Source organism: Rhineura floridana, chromosome 1 (assembly GCF_030035675.1).
Source record: "Rhineura floridana isolate rRhiFlo1 chromosome 1, rRhiFlo1.hap2, whole genome shotgun sequence".
NCBI lineage: Eukaryota > Metazoa > Chordata > Lepidosauria > Squamata > Rhineuridae > Rhineura > Rhineura floridana.
In genome coordinates, this window is record NC_084480.1 from 313,521,208 (window position 1) to 313,542,061 (window position 20,854).

The following is a 20,854-nucleotide window of genomic DNA, read 5'->3' on the forward strand; positions in this document are numbered from 1 at the left end:
ATTATGGTCTTTTCTAGTGAATCATGTCTTCTCATGATGTGTCCAAAGCATGATAACCTCAGGTTCATCGTTTTAGCTTCTAGTGGTAGTTCTGGTTTAATTTGTTCTAACACCCAATTATTTGTCTTTTTTGCAGTCCATGGTATGCGCAAAGCTCTCCCCCAATACCACATTTCAAATGAGTTGATTTTTCTCTTATCCGGTTTTTTTCACTGTCCAACTTTCACATCCATACATAGAGATCAGGAATACCATGGTCTGAATGATCCTGCTTTAATGTTCAGTGATACATCTTTGCATGTGAGGACCTTTTCTAGTTCTCTCACAGCTGCCCTCCCTAGTCCTAGCCTTCTTCTGATTTCTTGACTACTGTCTCCATTTTGGTTAATGACTGTGCCGAGGTATTGATAATCCTTGACAGGTTCAATGTCCTCGTTGTCATCTTTAAAGTTACATAAATCTTCTGTTGTCATTACTTTAGTCTTCCTGACGTTCAGCTGTAGTCCTGCTTTTGTACTTTCATACTGCCTCTGATTATGGTGGCAAAGCACAGCCATCATGGCCAGTATCTATTGATAGTCTTATTCTCCATGAATTTGTCTAATCTTCTTTTCAAACTCATCCAAGTTGGTGGCCATCACTGCTTCTTGTGGGAGTGAATTCCACAGTTTAATTCTGCGATGTGTGAAGAAATATTTTTGTCTGTCCTCAATCTTCCTACATTCAGCTTCATTGAATGTCCATAAGTTCTAGTGTTGTGTGTGAGAGAGAAAAACTTTTCTCTATCCATTTTTTCCATTCCATGCATAATTTTATATACTTCCATCATGTCGCCTCCGACTCGCCTTTTTTCTAAACTAAAAAGACCCAGATGCTTTCCTCATAGGGGAGTCGCTCCATCCCCTTGATCATTCTGGCTGCCCCTTTCTCAACCTTTTCTGACTCTACAATGCCCTTTTTTTAGGTGAAGCAACCAGAACTGTACACAGTACTGCAAATGTGGCTGCACCATAGATTTATACAATGGCATTATGATATCAGCAGTTTTATTTTCAATACCTTTCCTAATGATCCCTTGATAAACCAGTTACTCAAATTATTCCTCAGTGGTGTAAGTAGAACTTTGTATGTTGCTTTGTGGGATATAGCCCTAAAAAGTGACTAGAAATAATGTACATTAATAAATGAAGGAGCAAAAGGAGGGACGGGTCTGAGCTTCAGCGAACGTATAATCTGATTTCTGACACTAAGTGACAAAGGCAAGGGGCTCCTGCTGAGAGGAAGCACGGGATATAAATCAAATAATAAATAAATAAATAAATAAAAATAATAAGGGGGAGGGGAGGGAGAAACTGAGCAAAGGCAAGTGACCAAGATAGTTATATGTCTTTCACTTCATTTCAGTTGGAGTGAAGAAATTAAACATGACCTATCTGTCTTCAGCAGATGTAATGCAATATGCAGGGTTTTTTTTACTAATATACACATTTTTGCAGTCATTTCACCATTATATGCATTTTAATGCACGCTTCCCCCTAGTATGCATTTTGTACATATTGTTTGGTTGAAGAAACTGCACTGCAAAATTCAGAGAAATGCAAATTTAAATGTACAGCTGTGTTTCGGTTCACGGATTGATTTGAGAAGTGTGAATTAGGTAGATTCTCATTAAAATGCAAATAAAATCAAATTCCTCCTTCATCCCTCTGCAAGGGACACACTGACTTGCAGGGCACCATGCACAAAGCCAAAGCATTTACTTAGTCAGTGCCAAACCACTACCGGCATAAACAGATTCACTGATATTTCTAGATTTATACCAGTCAATCAGAAATCTATTTCATGGAAGATAAGGCTATCACTGGCTACCAGCCATGATGACAATGCTCTGCTTATGGTTGGAGGCCGCATGCTCCCAAATGCCAGCTGCTGGAAACCACAGGATGGTAGAATGCTCTTGCGTTCAGGTCCTGCTTGTGAGCTTCCCATAGGCATCTGGTTGGCCACAGTGAGAACAGGGACTAGATGGACAAGATGGGCCACTGGCAGGGCTGTTCTTATGTTCTTAGTGGACTCTGAGTTCTGAGTGTATGGTGGCTCATGTGACAATTAAAAAAACCTGCAGGAATCACAGCCAACTGGGCAAGATGAAAATATATCAACCCCACATCTTACTGAAGTTTTGTTTGGGGCAAGAAATATATGACTAGAATGTGAAACACCAGAGAAAAGCATAAGGAAGAGCCATAGTTCAGTGGTAGAACACATGCTTTGCATGTGAAAAGTCTCAAGCATCTCCAGTAAAAAGGATCACACACAGCAAGACTCAGAAAGACTTCTGCCTGAAAAAGCCTTGCAAAAGAAGTGGCCCGTGTAGTTTCTATCAACGTGTAATGACTAGGGTTGCCAAGTACATGGCCTGAGACTGATCCTGTATCTTTAGGAGAAGAGAAAGTCAGCCAAGTGCAGGTGTTCCTGCAACACTGTAATGGGAAAAACCACAAGGTGGAATTCTCCCTTCCCCCTGCAGGACTTTTAAAGATACACAAGACCTCTTGGAGGCCGGGCTGACTTTCTCTTCTCCTAAAGATACAGGATCAGTCTCAGGCCATGAACCTGGCAACCCTAGTACAAACCCTGTGTTGAGGGCTGCAGTACCTGAAATTAGAACTTCATGGCCTAAGGCAGGGATCAAGCCCCAGACAGCTGCCACTGCTGGTAGAGCCCCTCTGAGCTCTAGAAGGCATGCAGCCTCTGGACTGGACTGATATAGATACTTGAAACCTGGCCTGCTCTACCTCAGGCTCCAGATCAAGTCACCATCTCCAGATACTGGGGACTCTGTGCCAGAGAGCACATCTATTCATTCTGGATTCATGTTTGGTTGCTCATAGCCCAAGCCTGGCCTTGTCACCCTCGCAAGCGACCAGACATTTTGCTTAACAGCTGGCTCTCCTCACCCCACAAGCCAAAGTTCCACAAATGAACAAAATTCTCCTGCCTGTCTTGATTAGAGAGGTCTCTGATTTCCCCAAACACATGTACAAACCATGAGGGATAAGGTCAGGCCAAGTATTAACAGCAAATTGTTACTCTCAGTTGTTTGTGCGCAGGCCTTGGGCATGATGCTTAAATGGGTCCCTTGCACAGCAGAACAGGAGAGGGAGAAAGCTCTGTGTTTTCAGCTGTTTGTTGCCTGGAACTAGATTTATCTCATTTTAACCATAGCAACTGCTCAGTGGTGCAGAAGCTTAAGACGATGCCCGGTGAGAAAGAGATAATGCGGGGACAGTGTCATTTGCAGCAAGGGTCACGGCAGTGTGTGTGTATTTCAACATCAGCTAGAAGGCAGGAAATGGCCTTCAAGAGCATCAACATATTCACCAGCTAACATGATTCTGAATCAAACACCAACCCAAAGTTCAGAAAATGGTGTCTAGCATCTCTGTCATGCATCAGAGTGACGACCTGTTTCAGGCAGCATCATGGGGGGGGGCGTAATGAAGGCAGCAATTTTTGTTTAAGTGTAAGCCCTAGTTGGGGGGGCAGAAACAATTTGGGCTCCATTTAAGCAGCAAAATATCTTGGGCCCATACTGCTACCATCTAAATGTCCTTGTTTTCTTCACATTCTCACACACAGATTCAACCTAAATTGGCAGTACGCTACAAGAAAAATCTAGCAGAAGTGAGAAATCGTCAAGGTCCTAGCTCTCTGCCATATACTTTTTATGCTATAGGTCAGTGGTTCTCAAACATTTTTCCCCACAGATTACTTAAAAATTGCTGAGGGTCTTGGTGGAGCATTTAATGATTTTTTTCTGCCTGTTCTAGCAACTGTCAAGTGCTGTACTAGATGCGGTATGATTTTAATGGTATTTTCATTGCTTCTTTTATTACTCTTTTATTATTTTATTACTTCTTTTGTATTTTATTGAATTTCCATTCCATAGAATTCAAATTGTAATACGATAAAATACAATATAGCTTTAATCTTATCATACTAATCCTTTGATTTTCTTATATTTTGTCTAATTGTATTTTGTGTTTTTTTGTCTTGTATATGTTTTGTGATTTTACTATTACGATGTATGTATTTTACCCTATGCTGTTTACCGCCCTGAGAGCTACTTGCTATGGGCGGTATATAAATGCAACAAAAATAAATAAATAAATAAATAAAAATAAAAGAAGCAATACAAATTCCATTAAGATTAAATATTAATATTTAATGCAGAACATGCCAAAAACCACCTGAATGAAGCTTACAGACCACTGGTGGTCAGCGGACCACAGTTTGGGAACCTCTGCTGTAGGTTATTCGAAGAAGTCTTAGGAACGCAAGAATTTAGAGAGTTCAACGCAATTGACATTTCTGGCATCTGGTTGGCCTCTGCAAGAACAGGATGCTAGACTAGATGGGTCATTGGCCTGATCCAGCATGGCTCTTCTTATGTTCTTACATTCTGGCTCCCAACATCACTCTGCCACATCTGTAAATTGGCATCCTGAGGATGCTACCTCCTAGCATAGCAGAGGAGTTAACAGAACAAGTTACGAGTCAGAAAATGTCACCCAAGCCATAAACTAGATGGATGGCCTTAGATAAGCCATTATCTCTCAGCATTGCATCTGTAAAATGAAGAATGCTAAGAATGATAATGAGAGACAGAGATAGTGAGATATAGGTGCTTGGGTCTCACCACACTTGTTAGAATATTTCCCAAAGAGGTAAGCTCTGAAGATTGGTATGCATGCAATCCAAGGTCACATCCATGCCATACTTTTAAAGCACTCTCATATCACTCTGACAGTCATGGCTTCCCCCACCCCCAGAATTCTGGGAACTGTAGTTTCTTAAGAGTGCTGACCCCACAAATGGAAATCCATACACTGATGGAACAAGTGAGTTGGATGCCACCCATAGTGTCTAAGGCCGAGGTATTTTTTGGCACCTGAGATGGAACATCCGCAAACATCTCTCACACTCCCTAGCATTAAAACACAGTAATCAAAAATAAAATAACAAATTATTTGCTGCCTTTGATGATACCCAGGACCCTCCAGACTGGTGCATTTTTTTCAGGTGTATTTAGCAACATGCCATGGATGCAATAATAGCGCATTAGTGGTGGGTTTATACGGCACCATCCACACACCATTCTGCTTTATTTCCTGTTCCTCAATGTTTCCCCGATGTTACTGTCATCTGGAGGGGCACTCTTGCACCGTAACTTAATAAAAGTGGGTCAAAAAACCTTGCAATATTTGTTGTGTGACAAGTTACAGGATTTCACCAGGAAGCTATAAGGCATGCATCAACTGGAAATACAGCAGTATATCCACCCACAAACTTTTGCAGGCATCAACATTATCAAAAGTGGGATCCCGTATAACCACCCTAACACCATCATGAGCACAAATTATCATGAGAGCAGCATAAAAAGGTATCTATCTGGAGTGGAGGGGGAGAGAGAATCAGCTGTCAGAGGCATCCACCTCTCTTTTCCTATTGGAAGGGCTGGCCCTGGATATATCTACTGTCCAACACACCACACATCTTCACAGAATCATAGAGTTAGAAGGGCTCTATAAGGCCATCGAGTCCAACCCCCTGCTCAATGCAGGAATCCAACTTAAAGCGCACCTGACAGGTGGCTGTCCAGCTGCCTCTTAAAGGCCTCCAGTGTTGGAGAGCTCACCAACTCCCTTGGTGACTAGAAATGTTTGAAGGAGACGGAACATTGGTGCATCCCTGTCTCCAAATGGGCAGCCTTCTGTATAGGCCAGTGGTGAGCAGGGCTAGAGGCATAAGTGGTCAGAGCAACAAATATGAATTTTACCTTTGTATGATAGGCTGGCTTCCACACACCCTCTGACACATCCCTCTCTGTCTTCCATCCAGGCAAGCAAGAAGTATTATCAGAGTTCAAGGGCAAATTCCAGCCAGCAAAAACCTTCCAGAAGGGTGCGAAAGCAAGGTTGGTAAGGGGGGTGGCCTATGGAGATGGGTGTGGCTTGGGAAGGGTATGGCCTAGAGAGAAATGCAAGGGGCAGATACTGAGGCCTGGAGGGCCACATTTGTCACTTTGGTTTGAAATTTCCCATCCCTGGTGTAAACCACCCTTGTGCCTTGCCTCTGAACTGGCTCCCAAACTGATGCTCAAATTCTGTTCTACCTCCTGGAGATTTGCCAGCTTAAGAACTGGCTAATGAATACATCCTCATCGCACCAAGGCTTATATAACCAACTATTGTCAAATGCAGAAGAATTCTAAAGAAGAATGTTATTACCTTTAGGGATGGGTGAAAATTTCGGTTCAGTTTGCGTTTCAAGCAGAATTGATCAAATTCGCAATTTCTGAAACAATATGTAAACCAGAACACAGCTATCCTTTGAAATTCACATTTATTCAGATTTCGGGATGCAGTTCGCCAACTAAACAACATTTACAAAAATGAGTGACAATAGCATGCAAAAAGGCATGAAATGATGAGAAATGGCTTGTGTACCTTTGTCAACACTGCCTGCAAAAATGTGTTTATTTGGAGAAATTTGCACTAAAATGGTGTAGAACTTTCTTGAGGATTTTTTTTTAAATTGCAGATTATTGTAGAAATGTAGAGAACTGAATTTAACATTAGAAAGATGAGAAACTGAGAGAACCGAAACAGACAGATCTTCCCATCCCTAATTACCTTGTTGTTATTGTTATTTTTTAAAAAAAATTACCTTTCCTTTGGCTTGTCTTATAACACCCACTTCAGTTCAGCTGATAATGGTAAGATTTTGGTTTTGGGTTCTTTTTTTAAAAGGGGGAGCCGTTTAAATCCACTTCCTGAGCAAAGAAAATTCCTCCAAGCATCTTGAAATGCTTCTTTTTATCTCACTCTCTTTCCCCACCATTGCATAAACTTTTGTTCATTTTGGGAAGTTTGCCATAAGGTTATGCAACATTAAATTGGCTAAAAAGGCTATTAGCTCACTATCCTTTTTTTTAAAAAAAACTGCTTGCATTACTGAGATGGTGATGATATTACAGCATAAAAGGCAAATCTTTGTGAAGAGCCACGTTTCAGTTTTGCCGTTGATTGGACACATGTAAAGAAAAAGGCATTTGATTCTGCCCTTTGGCGCTCTTCCTATATGGCAGTGATACAATGGAAGATGGAACCCTTTGTGCAGAGGAGCCGCCTCATTACAGGACTGAAGTGAGGCAATAGCATCCAAGAGAACTATTTGAGCTTCCTTGAACTCCACTTCATCAGCAAGGTTGCCAAACAAGCTGGTGGTGCAGGAAGAGAGTGAACTCGTCTTCCTCCATTACCAGCTTGGTTCCACCCTCTCTGCAGCCATATTCTCTCTCTCTCTCTCTCTCTCTCTCTCACACACACACACACACACACACACAGGTTGCCAGGTTCATGGCCTGAGAATGATCCTGTATCTTTAGGAGAGTAGAAAGTCAGCCAAGTGCAGGTGTTCTTGCAAGTCTATAACGGGAAAAACCAGAAGGTGGAACTCTCCCTTCCCCCTGCACAACTTTTAAAGGTACAGACCTCTTGGAGGCCGGGCCTGGCAAACCTACACACACACCATGTTCAATACTGCACAAATGGCCATGGCTGCCTGACGATTGTGGAGGGAGTGGAATGTGACAGAGGTGAGGAGTGAATTTGTGAGGGAAAACAGGATGTGGCCTAGAAAGGACAGTATGACCTCTCAAGTGTGCCAGGTGCTGTATTGAGTGTCCTGGTGGTCCAGATTTGGCCCATGTGCAGAAGGTTCCCAATCCCTTTAAAGCATGAAATCTGTTTTATACCAAGTCAGACCATTCGTCTGCCTTGCTTGGTATTGTCTACAATGACTGGCATCTCTTCAGGATTTCAGGCAGAGATCTTTCTCCTGCTGGAGATCCAGCCTGGGGCCTTTTGCATGCAAAGCATGTGCTCTGCCAGTGAGCTATGGCCCTGAATCTTTTGTTAAAGATCAGGGGAAACAGTAGGTTTTTTCCATCCATTGATTGCTTCATTTTCTCTTGGAGTAAGAGAGAGAGAGAGAAATGGTTCTCCTTCCTTCGCATTCTCCACACAAGCCTCCAGAAATAACCAGTGTTTACTACAGTTCTGTGGCATTAAATCAAGTACGGCTATCACCTCTAAAAGCCTGAGAAATGATCGAGTGATATCCATAGTAGGAACACATTTTGACGGTGTTACTTGCTCACTTCCAAAGGGGGAGAGAAGGGGAAAAAAACACTCAGTTTACTTGCAGCTATAAATGGCTTCCTCTAGACTATATTCCCAAAATACTTCCAATTCCCCGACAGAGGAAGCCAAATTTTGTGGGCATATATAAGCCCACAGATGTTGTAATCAGAATACATTATGGAAATAAGAGCATTAAGCAAATTGTCTAAATCAGCAACCCTCAACCTTAGGAGACCCAAGAGCCAGCTTGAACCCAAGTGTGCATTATAGGATCCATGTTTCTTTCTTTTTTTTACTGCAAAGGTCTTTCTTCTGTCACAGTGGTACATAACAGCAGCACTTTCACGTCTTTCTGTGTGCTTCAGGGATTATAAATGGGGCGTTTGATTGATCCTTCTAATAGCTAACTCAAGGGGTTGAGTGCCTATCAATTTGGAAGTTAAAAAAACAACCACTCAGGAATAAGAGAGTGGGATATACCTCCCTAGTTATGTGAAAGTATGTAATTGAGAAGAAAAATATGTTTTGAAAACCTCAAAAAGGATGGACAAGCGCCTGTGAGATCTCATAACTTACAGAGTGTTGGTGGCAATACAGCCTATAGACAGGGGAGAAGTCTAAAGTAGCCTTAACCAACCAGATGCCATGCTGACTGAGGTTCAAAGAATCTGGACAGCACCAGATTGGGAAAGGGTAGTGACTCTACCAGTTAGGTGAGGTTATTCTCACAACACCCCTGTGAGGTAGCAAGGTCATTCAATGAGCGTCATGGCTCAGCAGGGATTTGAACTCTGGTCTCCTGGGTCCTAGTGTGACACTGTAGCCACTACACTACACTGGGCATTCACTGTGGTCCCTCGTAAGCGACATAACTTTCCACAGGTCAACAGGAACATCTCCTCTGTCTTTACTCATGCCAATGTTCATCACTTTTTAAAGAGGCAACTTCACACTAGAACATTTGATTTGTGTGTGCATGTGTGTGCATGCTGTGAAGTTGTTGCTGTTTTCAAAAAGCAACAGCCGCATGTAATATATATAAGGATGTTTCAGGGGAAAAGGAGACTTTTCCCACTATCCAGATCCCCACCCCCCAGGATATAAGAACATTTAAAGAGCTCTTATCAAGGCAAATGTCTATTCTAGACCATCACCCTGTTTTCACAGCGACCAGCCAGATGCCTTTTCTGGGAAGCCTACAATCAGGACCTGAGCACAACAGGATTCTCCCTTCTGATTCCCAGCAACAGGCATTCAGAGTTATATTGCCTTCTTCTTTTTCTCTTCTTTTTTGGAGGTGGGGGGGCTCCTCTGAACATCTTAATTCATGGGCAGGTCAATATAGAAGGAGACCCTCCTTCAGATATTTGGGTACCGAGCCATTTAGGACTTTATATGTCCTTTAACTGGAGATCCCACAGGGGCATAAGAGGAGCTCTGCTGAATGAGTACATGTCCAATCTAGTCCAGCAACCTGTTTTCACAGTGACCAACCAGATGCCTCTTCTGGGAAGCCCACAATAAGAACCAGAGTGCAACAGCACTCTCCCCACTTGTGAGTCCCAGCAACAGGCATTCAGAGGCATACATAGCACTGTGGGGGTAGAACATGGCTATCCCAGCCAGTCGCAAGTGGTTGAACTAGGGGCCTTCCATATTCAGACCATGTGCAGTGCAACAGGGTACTTCACAGGTCTTTGACTTAGGTACCGGTCCATACTTTGTACAGTCTCTGAAGACCAGTATTCTTTGGCCTATCTCACAGCCACACTGGTGGACTGGTCCACTCTGATGGAAAACCAGCCTCCTAATATGCTCGGGTTCTGTGGTGAAAGCCCACTATTACTAAATACCATAGCAGAGAAAGGCCAGTGAGTTAGGAAAGGGGGGGGAGATATTATTTTCCCCTCCCTCTCCCTGAAATTTCCCCCTCCCCTCAAGGATCGGTATTGGGACCTGTACTTTTCAACTTGTTCATTAATGACCTAGAATTAGGAGTGAGCAGTGAAGTGGCCAAGTTTGCTGACGACACTAAATTGTTCAGGGTTGTTAAAACAAAAAGGGATTGCGAAGAGCTCCAAAAAGACCTCTCCAAACTGAGTGAATGGGCGGAAAAACGGCAAATGCAATTCAATATAAACAAGTGTAAAATTATGCATATTGGAGCAAAAAATCTGAATTTCACATATACGCTCATGGGGTCTGAACTGGTGGTGACCGACCAGGAGAGAGACCTCGGGTTGTAGTGGACAGCACGATGAAAATGTCGACCCAGTGTGCGGCAGCTGTGAAAAAGGCAAATTCCATGCTAGCGATAATTAGGAAAGGTATTGAAAATAAAACAGCCGATATCATAATGCCGTATAAATCTATGGTGTGGCCACATTTGGAATACTGTGTACAGTTCTGGTCGCCTCATCTCAAAAAGGATATTCTAGAGTTGGAAAAGGTTCAGAAGAGGGCAACCAGAATGATCAAGGGGATGGAGCGACTCCCTTACGAGGAAAGGTTGCAGCATTTGGGGCTTTTTAGTTTAGAGAAAAGGCGGGTCAGAGGAGACATGATAGAAGTGTATAAAATTATGCATGGCATTGAGAAAGTGGATAGAGAAAAGTTCTTCTCCCTCTCTCATAATACTAGAACTCGTGGACATTCAAAGAAGCTGAATGTTGGAAGATTCAGGACAGACAAAAGGAAGTACTTCTTTACTCAGCGCATAGTTCAACTATGGAATTTGCTCCCACAAGATGCAGTAATGGCCACCAGCTTGGACGGCTTTAAAAGAAGATTAGACCAATTCATGGAGGACAGGGCTATCAATGGCTACTAGCCATGATGGCTGTGCTCTGCCACCCTAGTCAGAGGCAGCATGCTTCTGAAAACCAGTTGCCGGAAGCCTCAGGAGGGGAGAGTGTTCTTGCACTCGGGTCCTGCTTGCGGGCTTCCCCCAGGCACCTGGTTGGCCACTGTGAGAACAGGATGCTGGACTAGATGGGCCACTGGCCTGATCCAGCAGGCTCTTCTTATGTTCTTATGTTCTTATGAGACCTGAATAGCGCTACAAGGCTCTTGTTCTGTAGCTCTGGAGTCCTGAAAAGGAACACTTTCCTTAGCAGCTGAGGACATATCATTTATTGCTCATCCGAAGAAGAGGAGGCGGAGGAGGAACTTCTGTATAGAGTTTTCAAAGCATGCCACATATGTTTTCTCAGTTACCCTTACAATAGCAATGTGAGGCATGCTGCTCTTGTTATCACCCAGTGTTGCACATTCCGGGGGGGGGGGGGCTGAGAGAAGGAGACAGAGTTTTGCTTAAGGCTGTATAGTAATTTCATGGCTGAGATGAGATCTTTGAAGCTGCAGCCTTGTGCATCACGCCTATGCTCTTTGCCATTACTCTGCATCTCCTCTTCTTTTTGAGTTACTGGAGTCTCCCAATTTGGGGAGGCGAGGAGACAATTTATGCAGTCACTGTGATGTGAGCAACTGCAGTAACTCCCACCCACCCCCCATGCACACACACAAAAGGGAACCCCAATTACTCAAATCACAGTGGCTGGTGGCTTACACAAATAGATAGGTTTAGCTCCAGATGAAGTTAGTCTCACTAACAAATCACTGGAAAAAGTTGGTCATGGTTAATTTAAGTCCCACTGCTTTCACTGGGGACTAGGTGAAACTAACTTCGGCCTCATCTGCACTATACATTTAAAGCAGTATCATACCACTTTAAACAGCTGTGGCTCCCCCTAAAGAATCCTCGGGACTGTAGTTTGTTAAGGGTGCTGTGAGTTGTTAGGAGAGCCCCTATTCCCCTCACAGAGCTACATTTCCCACAGTGGTTTAACAATCAGTCCCTCTTTCCAGAGGACTCTAGGAAATCTCCGAACAACTCTCAGCACTCTGGGACCCTGCCAGTCAGAACAGACAATATTAGGTTATATTGATAAATCATCTGAGTTTACTATGCTCCTAAAAGAGCATGGCCACCCTTGCGCCAGCTCCTAATGAGTATAAAAACGTTTGAAAGAAACAAAACATGAGAAAGGGCTGAAGAAACTCAGTTTAGCGTAGAGGAAGAAAGACAGGTCTATGCCTATCGACAGCTATTCACAATGTAGCTCAAGGAAACTGGCATATGCACTTAGAAGCACTGGGCTTGCATTGGATACTGGGCTAGAGGATGCTTTGTCTAGCCGAACAAGGCAATTCTTGTGCAAGATGAACAGTAAATCGGACAAAGAATGGAAAAGCTAGTTGAAGGTGAACAGGGGTTGGGGTAGAGAAGGAACCAACGTTTTGCTTGGATACAGAAATAAATAATTAAATGTTTCTCAATTCCCAGAAATCATTCTATAGGAAACCTGTAAAGTAATAAGTAAAGTCCTGTAATCCCTTGAAGAAACTATTCTTAACAGCCATATAATCAAAATTTCATGAGAAGGCACTTATTAAATTAAATTAAATAAAAATAAATAAATAAATGCTCCCACTGGAATAAAGGCCTATATTTTCCATGCAGCGATGGCAGGGGATGGGTATTAGAAGGCAGCCTGCATAAACTTTCTTATAAAAATAAATAAATTCAAAGAGTATTGCAGCTGGAGGTCAGGACTTGGAGAATGGAATAAATACTTTGAGCCTCTGCTTGTACTGAAGCTGACAAATTAGCCAGACCTCTTCCACCTCAGGGAAAAACAAAACCTCTATCCCTGGTTAATGAAGGCAATGGTGGGCTCCACTGGGCTGAATCCAAAAATTCAGTTGAGTGTTGTTAGTGCAATTGAGCTTGGAAGCCTCCGGATTCTTCCACCTGCACCCTACATTTACACATTCTCACAAGGTCTTTCATCATTTGTGAGAAAGGTGAAGCAATTAGCAACAACCACTCTTACCACAAAAATCAACATTTGGGAGAGCACACCGTTCCCTTGCAGTCCCTTGCAGTCGACAGCAGCTACCAAGAACTGACCGGCTCAACCAAGTCAACGCCATTACTTGAACACTGGCAGGACAAAACAGGGCTCCAGAAATAAAAGCAATCTAGCCGCCAGCCTTTCCATTTCATTGGCATGATTTCCCAACCAAATGCTCCCTAGCCGTCTACTGACAGAAGATGGACTAAGGCCTAAAGCAACACTATTCCTGGAGGAATCATAGCTTAGACGCAGAGCCTCTATCTCGCATGCAGAAAGTCCTAGATTCAATCCCTTGCACATCCTGTTAAAATAGGGATGGGGAACAATTTTCAGCCCAGGAAAGCATTCCCTTCTGGGCAACCTTCCAGGGGCCATGGGTCAGCGATGGGTGAAGCAGCAGAGCAACAAATGTAAATTTTTACCTTTGTGCAGTGCCCTAGTTTCTATAAACATGCACACTCCTCTCTATCCTCTCTCCAGGCAAGCAACATCAAAGTTCAAGGGCACGTTCTAGCCAGGAAAAAACACTCCAGGAGGTTGTGAAGCAAAGCCAGTGACCTAATCGTGGACTGCCTGCCAGACAGGGTCTTGTGGCTTGAATCCCAGCGGTGCCAGGATGTGTCTTGAACTTGCAATTAACTCTCAGTCAAAAACGACACACTGGCCATGAACTTGTGAATCCAAATCCCCAGGTGCTACTTCTCTGCTGCAAAGCAGCCTTGGGAGGGGAGGATTTGGATGGGGGAAGTGGTGGGGAGGATAAAGGACACTTCACCTTAACCTTGTCCACTGTTTTATCTTTGCAGATCACACACATACAGAGAGGTGGAAGGAGGATTCCAAAATGGGAGGGGATGCCAGTTTTCATCAGCTGGGGAAGGAATTGCAGGGGGGAAACAGCAGGTGGGGAAAAGGTCTTGCATCCCTCATCCTACCTGCCTGCCAGTGACAGGTGGACATTGGATTTACAGGTTTGTTGTTATTGTTATGTGCCTTCAAGTCGATTACAACTTATGGTGACTCTATGAATCAGTTACCTCCAAGAGCATCTGTCATGAACCACCCTGTTCAGATCTTGTAAGTTCAGGTCTGTGGCTTCTTTTATGGAATCAATCCATCTCTTGTTTGGCCTTCCTCTTTTTCTACTCCCTTCTGTTTTTCCCAGCATTATGGTCTTTTCTAGTGAATCCTGTCTTCTCATGATGTGTCCAAAGTAGGATAACCTCAGTTTCATCGTTTTAGCTTCTAGTGACAGTTTTGGTTTAATTTGTTCTAATACCCAATTTGTCTTTTTCGCACTCCATGGTTAGGAACATAGAAAGCTGCCTTACACTGAGTCAGACCATTGATCCATCTAGCTAAGTACTGCCTCCAGTGACTGGCAGCGGCTGTGCAGGTTTTCACACAGTCCTACCCAGACTTGCTGGGGATTGAAGCTGGGACTTTTTGGATGCAAGTAGGTGCTCTGAGGCTGAGCTATGGCCCTTCCCAAGTTTGCCATTCCGACATAATCTCAGCCTGCTCCTCAGTTCCCTTATCTGTAAATTGGGAGGGTTAATGGCTCGCCTCAAGAGATGGTGCGAGAGTGAATGAGAAGCCTCTTCAAACATTGCATTTTCTTTTTGATGCATGCCTCAAAACGCAAAAAAGGGTGAATGCAACAAACCTGTGTTTGGAAACATGTGTACACTTGCCAGAGTGAAAGAAATAGGCCGAGGATCCCTGTTGAGTGTATGCTCAGTGACTAATACAATACATGAAATGTAATACTATCTCTGAGGGACATTTGATAAGGATTTGAATGCGCTGTTAAAACACCTGTATCTGGTGTTAACTCTCTTGTGCATGCTCCCTCTCCTCAAATCCTTCTCAAAAACCATTGAATTGTATTTAATCAAAGCTTATTTATTAAAATCCTTCTGTGCGGCTTTTCCAGCAGTTCAAAGTGGTTTACATTTTTTAAAAAAAGAAGAAAGAAAAATACATTAAACGTCAGAGAAAAACATCACAACTTCAATGCACCACTACAGATTTAAAATGGCCACAGAACGCCCATATTTTCAGTCAAAAGATTTCAGAGAGCTGCCTCTCCTAACTTCTTCAGAGAGGAGGTTCACCATTTGGGGGGCAGTCACTAAGAAAACCCAGTCCCCAAGTGTCAGTAAACCTGTTGAAAGGATGGAAGAGAGAATAAAACCTGCTTATTAGGCCTCATTTGGTCAGTGGGTTCCTCTGTAGAGTCAGGGATGGTCCTGGGTGTGTGACAGCACCAAGCAGCAAAAGCTTGTAAAGGTTTTCCTTCATGAAGCCTTCACTTCCCTTCTTTATCTTTCACTGCAACAAAAGAGCCTTGCCTTGTTAATCTTCAACTGCAGCCAAGTCACAGTATGCAGCATTTTCTCACATTTACTCTTTGTTACCCTTGCATCTCCTCTCTTCCTTGCCTCAGTCCCATGTCAAAATCTGCATTGTATGTTCCTAGCGGCAGGGACTGGCCTCTTATGTTTATATTGTAGAGCATTATGTACACTGATGGTGTTCTACAAATAAAAATGGTGACACTGAAACCCTAAAAAGCGCTATAGTGAGATGTATAAAATGTAGACAGCACTTTGGAACATTTAAAACAGTTGCCATTTTAGACGTGGTGATAGTGCTGAAATATTTTAAACAAACACACCATAATCACTAAGCCTTAACCAACTCCCTCATTGCCAGATATCAAATTCTGCACCTGGATAAGCTCACCCTTAGGGTGCTCTTTTTTGTTCCCTTAACCTTTTATAAGAAGCCAATCGAGAAAATACCACCAACGGTTGTATTTATTGACACTATGTAAAATATGGAAATTTCAGATTACATTTGCAAGTAAAAGCCTACTAACTCTACCCTACTGGGGCACTCAGTGCCTTCTCATTAATGCATCAAATGTGCTTTCATTCATGAATTGTACTTAGGTGGTTTTGGAGAGAGAACAAAGTGTGAGCAAATGATGTCTTCAAGGTTAGTTTAAAATTAGAATCTACCAAAAAAAAATCAGCTGAAGGAGCACACTTGATGTCACTACAGAATATTCTTAAAAAACTTTTTCAAATGTTTTCTCTTAAGACCTACAATTGCTGAAGTGGAATAAAGAAAGCAGACACATTTTTTAAAGATTCAAAATAACCCTTTGCAAGAAATCTATTTCATGTGTTCTCACACAAACAAGGGGCTGGTTGAACTTGATACCCCATCAAAATCAATGGGTCTGAAATTAAATCATGACTAATGTGTCCCATTGATTTCAGTGGAACCTGCATTCAGCTGACTAAGGCTGCAGTCCTGTACACACTAACCTGGGCATAAGCCCCATTGAACTCAATGGGCCTTACTTCTGAGTAGACATGCACAGTATTGCACTGTTAGTCTAGATCTAACCCTATGTTTATAAATAACTTAATGTTCTTAACCCATTTGTTGTACAGGGAATATACGTTATGGGGCGACTCATAATAATAAATAAAATTTATGTGTATAATAAATAAATAATCCAACATTTATTATTATTATTATTATTTATTTATTTAATTTGTATCCCGCCCTTCCTCCCAGCAGGAGCCCAGGGCGGCAAACAAGGCACTAAAAACACTTTAAAACATCATAAAAACAAATCTTAAAATACATTAAGACAAAACAGCATTAAAAACATTTAAACATTTAGCAAACAAATCACCTAAAGATTTAAAAAAGCGTCATGCAACATGTATTCAGGTGAATGTTTGAGGGTTAATTTTTTGCCAAAGTTCAGCAAGGCATCGTCCCAAGAATCACAGAATAGTAGAGTCGGAGAGGGCCTATAAGTCCATTGAGTCCAATCCCCTCCAGGAAAAAAGAATTGTTTTCAGTGTTAGCAGTCCTCTATAACACAGCTTGAAGATCCCTCGAAATATCTGACATAATGCTTTTCATCTTTCCTGCAGGCTTGATGCAGGTGAGGGTGCCTTTGAGCACGTACTTAGGAGCATGTGCCTTTTCTCACTCATAAGCAACCACAGCAAGCCCCTACACATTTAGGCATAAGACTCATGGCTTCCAGGCTGATTTGAGCCTGGCCACCTGTTTGTTTTACAAATTAAGCATTGGAGATAGTAGTCACATTTGGAGTACAAACCAGGCAAAGTTAAGCACTTAGATGTCCAGCTGAAATCAACAGAGCAAGAAAGTGTTTTAACTTTGGATAGTTCATGTCCACAATTTATTCCAAGTTCTGTTTCTACCAGGCTTCTTCAAATCATTCCTTGCCCTCTCATAAAGAAAGGTTTCTTTCACATTGTTCAGCTTTTGATCTAAATAGCCAATCTGTTTAGTTAATACACATGTATCATGACAGCAAAAATTACAATTCTTTTCATCCTTCTTCAATGTACAGGGTGGCATTCAATGCTAGTCTTACCCAGAGTATACCTATTGGAGTTGATAGACGTGATAAACTGAGGTTCATTAATTTCAGTGGGTTTACTCTGAGTAGGACTTAATTGAATATAACCCATTATTGTTGGTTACAAGATACTTCAATCATATGCTCTCAATTTTTAAAAGGCATACTAGGTGTACCAAAACCCACAAAAGGAAGTTATGACATTGTGTGCAGCTGGACCAAATACTTATAAAAAGTATTTCTTAACTCCAACTCATTCAAAAAAAATCACATTTAATAAAATCATTAAAACATCATAGAATTATAAAATACAGAACAAATTATTAACACTTGGCAAAACTGAAACATTTTCAGCAGGCGGCAAAAATCAGACTAAAGCACAGAGTGAGGGTGGACTGAATTATTTATTGTATTGTATGTTTCACACACACAAACACACACGCCACCCAATAAATCAACTTCACAGTGGTTGCTCAAAAGCATTCATATTTTGCATACTACAAGGAAGTTTTGCTGCAAAGTGGGGGGGAGGTTGAAGTGAGGGGGAAACTCAGCAAGATAAGCAAAAACCAGTTTTGACCCACTCCCCCAAAAAGAAGCTTTTGTAAAAACAAAAAGAAGACATCATCTACAAAATCTCTTCAAGTGTCAGATTACCTTGCAAGCAAGAAATTTATTGCCACAGGTACAAATGTCAAAATATAGCTGTAAGGTAAATACTCCCCCCACCCCGCCACAGCTGTAAAGGAGATGGAATGGACATTTTGGTGAAACCTGACAGCTTTCTCCTGTGTTCATGTTTACACTGGTGGTAACAAGACACAACAGTCAAATGAGAGTGTCTGTCTCAATTAATAACATTGTTCTGTTCTTCATGTCCAATCCAACAGAACCCAGCAAATGCATCATTTTCCAGCTACTGGATTGAAGATACACCACACTAGTAGTGTATCTTGAGAGAACATCTCCATTTTCTCATCCCATGCATCTTAATATATAAACTAGCAAGCACTTGAGAGATCAATGCAATAGGACAAAATAAAGCCCAATGTCTAGGAAACCTTTCTTCTCTGGGCCTACCTATTGATACTTATCCAGGGCCATAGAGATGAAGTGGGCTATATACACTGTAGCAGTCAGCCCATCAAGCAACATTTGCTTTTATTTTAGGAGAGGAAGACTTTCTTTGGAGGATTCAGCACTTTTACCAGGAGCACAGTACACTGCTAGAAAATCAGCTTTGCCTTGTCAACAAAACCATCATCTTAGAAAATGCTGGGGGATTCATAAGTTCAGCAGTGGATAAGTGATCTAATGACTGTTATTTTGCTGATTGAATTATTGTACAGTCTTTCTTCCAAAAAGAGAGGGTGGAGATTGTGAGCAGACAGGAGAGGAGAGAGACACACACAAACAAAGACTTGTTACTACTGCAGTTGTAAAGAAAACTTCTGGGACAATTGCCCTCCCCCTTTCTGAAGCAAAGAATCAGTTGAAAAGGTCAAAAGTTTGGTCAGTGAGTTCCTTGTATCATGGCAATCCTGGGATACTAGCTCAGGTTCCAAGCCTCAAACTGTTTACCCATGAGGGTTTCAAGTTAGCTCTATAGGACTATTTCAAAATAAATGACTCGAAGATGGCAGTGCCAGTTTTCAAATGGTGATTCTTTTTCACCCCTACAGTGAAACCAAACTTCAAAAGAGACTTGCAGACCAGTCCTAATACATTTTCTCAGAAGTATGTCCAAATGAGTTCACTGGCACTTATTCCCAATTATAAGTGCATACGACTGCAGTCTCAGTTATTTTTAAAACTTAATTGATTACCATTGTCTTTCAAATATAATGCACCAGGACTTTCCAAGTCAAAGATTGGGAACCAAACATTATTTCTTGTGCCTCCCCTGATAAAATCTGGCACATCATTTTATTGCCTCCCAGTCCTGAGGGGAGAGACAGCTACTAGTGATGCTTAATTCTGTCTTTAAAAGTTCCCTGGCACTGATTTCTACTACATTCAGTATGCCATACAATTCTACAAAGGTTTAAACTGGGGGTCAGGAGATACTCCCAAGTACAAATGGAAATATTCAAATTATGTAATAGAGTAGGAAAGAGGGGTTCATTTACTTCCCAACTTTTGGAATCAATCCCAACTGCACAGACTTCTAAATCCTTCCTTGTTTAACCCTTGAAATCCCACAATTGCTCACTTCCATATAGACATCTTTCTCTGGGTAACCCCCTTTCATCTACATGAGCTTCCCAACATTTGAAGTCATCTGATCACACTCTTAGACATCCTTCCGTGTGTGTGTGTGTGTGTGTGTGTGTGTGTGTGTGTTCATTTTCCATGTTACCAGTTTGGCATCCAACAGTGCCCAAACTTTGGGAACCAACCCACCTTCCATTTCCCTTCTTTTCATTTGGTCCTTGGCATCTCTCCACTTCTCAACTCTTGTCTTGGCGCCCCGGACCCACCCACCCCATCTTAGGGTACTCACCTATGGTGGTGATGACTGTGATGGCGAAGTAGAAAGAGCCGGCGAACTTCCACTGGACGCCAGCCCGGTGGGGTTCCCACTGCATGATAATCTCCTCCAGCTGCTGGTAGTCGTCGCTACTGATGTTGTACTTCCCCCTGAGCCGGGTCTCCTCGGCCTTCAGCTGTTCCTCTTCGCGGATCTCGTGGTCGGACTCCAGGGCGTCAAAGACGGCCGCCCCCACCAACAGGTAAGTGAACGTGCAGATGATCAGGGATAAGGTCCGCACGTTCTGCCTCTTCATGGCCGCCAGGAAGGGCCCATGGAGGGGACCATGTCCCCCCCTGGCCGGCCGGGGACCCGACAGGGTGCAGCAGACGCAGCCGCCGAGAGAGGCGAGCTGCAAAGGGAGGTCGGTGGTGCTCCCACGGGGAAGCTGCTGTCCGTGGTGCTGAAACGGCGGCGGCGGCTGCTCTCCGCCTCCCTGCTCGGGCTCCTGGGAGGCAGACAGGCACAGGAGACTGCTGGAGCGTCTGGACCAGGGACCTTGCAGCCGGCAAACTCTGCGCAAGACCTGCCCAAACCAAGCTGTCCCGGCGCGCAGGGCCATCAAGGGCACCTCCTCAGGAAGGCAGATCTCGCCCGCCAGGAGTGGACAGGAGGCTCGGACCTTCCGCGGACTGAAGGCCGACCCCCCCAGCCCAACCCGGCCGCCCACGGCTTTCCCAGACTCCCGCCCGCCCTCTTAAAAACGGGAAGCCAAGAGGGAAGTCGAGTCGGTCGTGGGCAGAAGTTCTGCCCCGGTCTCTCCCGGGTTGCCCTT

General features: G+C 43.1%; 1 protein-coding gene across 1 annotated transcript in view; it reads right to left on the reverse strand.

The window, feature by feature from the left end:
- The window catches only part of KCNK9 (potassium two pore domain channel subfamily K member 9), a 141,041-nt gene extending 120,706 nt beyond the window's left edge, over window positions 1-20,335 (reverse strand). The window contains exon 1 of the mRNA XM_061607965.1: window positions 20,053-20,335. Within this exon, the coding sequence (XP_061463949.1) occupies window positions 20,053-20,335 (283 nt within the window). The remainder of the gene's footprint in view (window positions 1-20,052) is intronic.
- Window positions 20,336-20,854: the final 519 nt, after the last annotated feature.